The 2,772-nt window shown below is 34.0% G+C and overlaps 1 protein-coding gene across 1 annotated transcript; it reads left to right on the forward strand.

The window, feature by feature from the left end:
• The first annotated feature begins 516 nt into the window (after window positions 1–516).
• LOC109809929 (ethylene-responsive transcription factor WIN1) lies at window positions 517–2,083 on the forward strand. The gene is made up of 2 exons (XM_020373357.3): window positions 517–689; window positions 1,221–2,083. The coding sequence occupies exons 1-2, from the start codon at window positions 610–612 to the stop codon at window positions 1,708–1,710; spliced, it is 570 nt and encodes a 189-aa protein (XP_020228946.1). The 5' UTR covers window positions 517–609; the 3' UTR covers window positions 1,711–2,083.
• Window positions 2,084–2,772: the final 689 nt, after the last annotated feature.

Genomic DNA, 2,772 nt, shown 5'->3' on the forward strand with positions numbered 1-2,772 from the left:
TGATTTGAAGGTTGAACTTAAGTTATATATTACTGGGTAGTGATGTCATTATCAACGAGCCAAGCATCTCATCATAGTTTGAAAATTAATGCAACTATGAGATCACTGACAATCACAGTCGCCAACATGCCCTCTACGTTGCACTTGGCAATGGACCACTTGAGTAATGAGATGAGAATGAAGGGAGATTTGAGGCTGAAAGTTCAATCTCTTATTATTATCTAGTAAAGAAACAAGAAATGGCTAACTTTTGAGCTAACCAAATAAGATATAGCAGTTTGTGTTTTTAACCGTTTTTTTTTATTCTACAATTGTAACCCTTCTAACATGAACTGTTACTGTTGAGGACATTCCATGAAATATCAACATCAGTGGTAAAAAGAGGCTAAAACAATTTGGTCCTACACTCTTGATGTGTGGAAATCCTACTAAACCAAAAATCACGTGTCCCTTTTGTGGAAGTAGCCTAAATTACTGCATCAGCACCCCGTGCTTTATAACATGGCACGACTTTCACATTCTTTGTCACAAATTTCATACACTCTATCCCTTGTCCTTTCTCTCTCTCTCTCACCCTCTTTTGTAAAAGACAAGATAGTTCTGACTAACATGGTGCAATCAAGGAAATTCAGAGGTGTGAGGCAACGCCATTGGGGCTCGTGGGTTTCTGAGATTCGTCACCCATTATTGTACTACTCTCATCAAACTCAACTCACTAAACATTTTCAATTATTTATTTGTTCCACTTCTACAAAAAAGTACCATTTCTTTTTCTCTTCTTTTGTTTTATTAGTCTGCCTTTTTAAATCCTTGCCCCATGAAACCTACTCCCATTCTATTCATTGATCTTGATAGTATCTGAATTAATTCACAATGGTGGCTTTACTTGATGTTGGCATTACTTATTAGTACTGCTCTCACATTACTATGTTTTTCCTAGTTTGTTTATAAAACTTGTAATGCAGACAGTTCTCTCAAGTATGTCTAAAAAACTTAAAATATTAAATTGTTGTCTAAAGTTTAAGTCACATATAAATGTGCATTGAATGTGAGAGTATTACTTATTAGTATTGCTTAGTTTGTCCAGAAAACTTGTAATCGAGATGGTTTCTCAGTCCAAAAAACTTACAATATTGTTTAAATTGTTATCCCGAGACTAAGTCTCAGAAAAATGAGTGCATTGAATGTGATAGTCTTTGTGATTTGTGGTGTTTGAATAGGAAAAGGAGGGTGTGGCTTGGGACATTCGAGACAGCTGAGGAAGCAGCTAGAGCATATGATGAGGCAGCCATTTTGATGAGTGGCAGAAACGCAAAGACAAACTTCCCAGTTGCTGAGAACCAAATGGGGAATCACAGTTCCAGCACTTCCTCTTCCACAACCACATTGTCTGCAGTTCTGAGTGCAAAGCTTAGGAAGTGTTGCAAGTCCCCTTCACCTTCCCTCACATGCCTAAGGCTTGACACTGAGAATTCCCACATAGGGGTGTGGCAGAAGCGTGCAGGCCCTCGTTCTGACTCAAACTGGATCATGATGGTTGAGTTGGAAAGGAAGAACAACGAGGGTGAGAGTGAGGGTCCTTCTTCTGATTCAGAATTGCCTGTGGTTGTTGATGCACCAGAGAAGGTGAAGCCTGAGGAAGGAAATGGCTTAGATGAGGAGCAGAGAATGGCACTGCAGATGATAGAGGAACTTCTGAATAGGAACTGAGTTGAGTTAACCTCATCACAACATTATGCTTTCATTTTCACGTGGGGCATTCAAAGAGTTCATGTACCTTAGTCCTTTTCACTTCGTTTTATTTGTTTGTTTGTTCCAAATAGAATAGCTGAATAGGATGGGAGAGAGAGTGAGTGAGAGTGCTACTGCATTCATTTCATGAGGAGAGAGGAATGAGGATGTTTAGTGTCTATGGCTGTGAATGTTTCCCCATGTGTCTGTAACTACCTACCTACATTTACTGTTGTTAAAGTTCATTTCCTATGTAAAAACTATTCCTTAATTGCTTTTTCAAATTTTGCGTGTAATATTTATGCATGGCAAAATAATAATAGGTTTTCCCTTACCTAACTCTTTGTTGTTAGCTTTTTTCCATTAGTCTTCTTTTTAGGTAAAAAATATACTTTCCATTTTTTATATTATTTATTATATTTAATTTAGTCTTATTTTAATTAATTGAATCAATTTAGTCTTACATCTTTAAAATGTATCTTAATGTTTGATTCTTCATCCTATTCGTTTAAAAATATATGACTAAATTGATTCAAATAATTAATATGAGATTAAATTAATACTAATAAATAATATATGAGACAAAAAATGTACTTTTGTCATCTTTTTTATTTACTCATTAAGAAAATGTTATCGAATTTCATAATAATCACTAAAACTAGAGTGTTACACATTTGACAATAATACCCATTATTGTAGGTAGTAAATTAGATAGAAATTCGAGTTAATGAATTTGCATGGACTTTAGTTCATTTGAAATTATTTAGGAATAAACGTTTAAATTTAATGAAAATAAAGTAAAGTAGTAAATTATGACAAATTTGAATTTATAATAGGAACAATCAATGATTGATTCACTAACTTTCCCTTGTAAAACCACTTAATTTTTCATTAAATGTTGTAATTATACAATTAATTTAATTAATAGTTCACTATTATATTTAAACTCTAATTCCTTATGTAAGAAAGTCTAAATTGTTTAAGAAAAATCACAATTCCTTCATAACTTTTGTTCAACAATCCAACATTAAGGTCACAGAC

Source organism: Cajanus cajan, chromosome 5 (assembly GCF_000230855.2).
Source record: "Cajanus cajan strain Asha chromosome 5, NIPB_CcT2T_4, whole genome shotgun sequence".
NCBI lineage: Eukaryota > Viridiplantae > Streptophyta > Magnoliopsida > Fabales > Fabaceae > Cajanus > Cajanus cajan.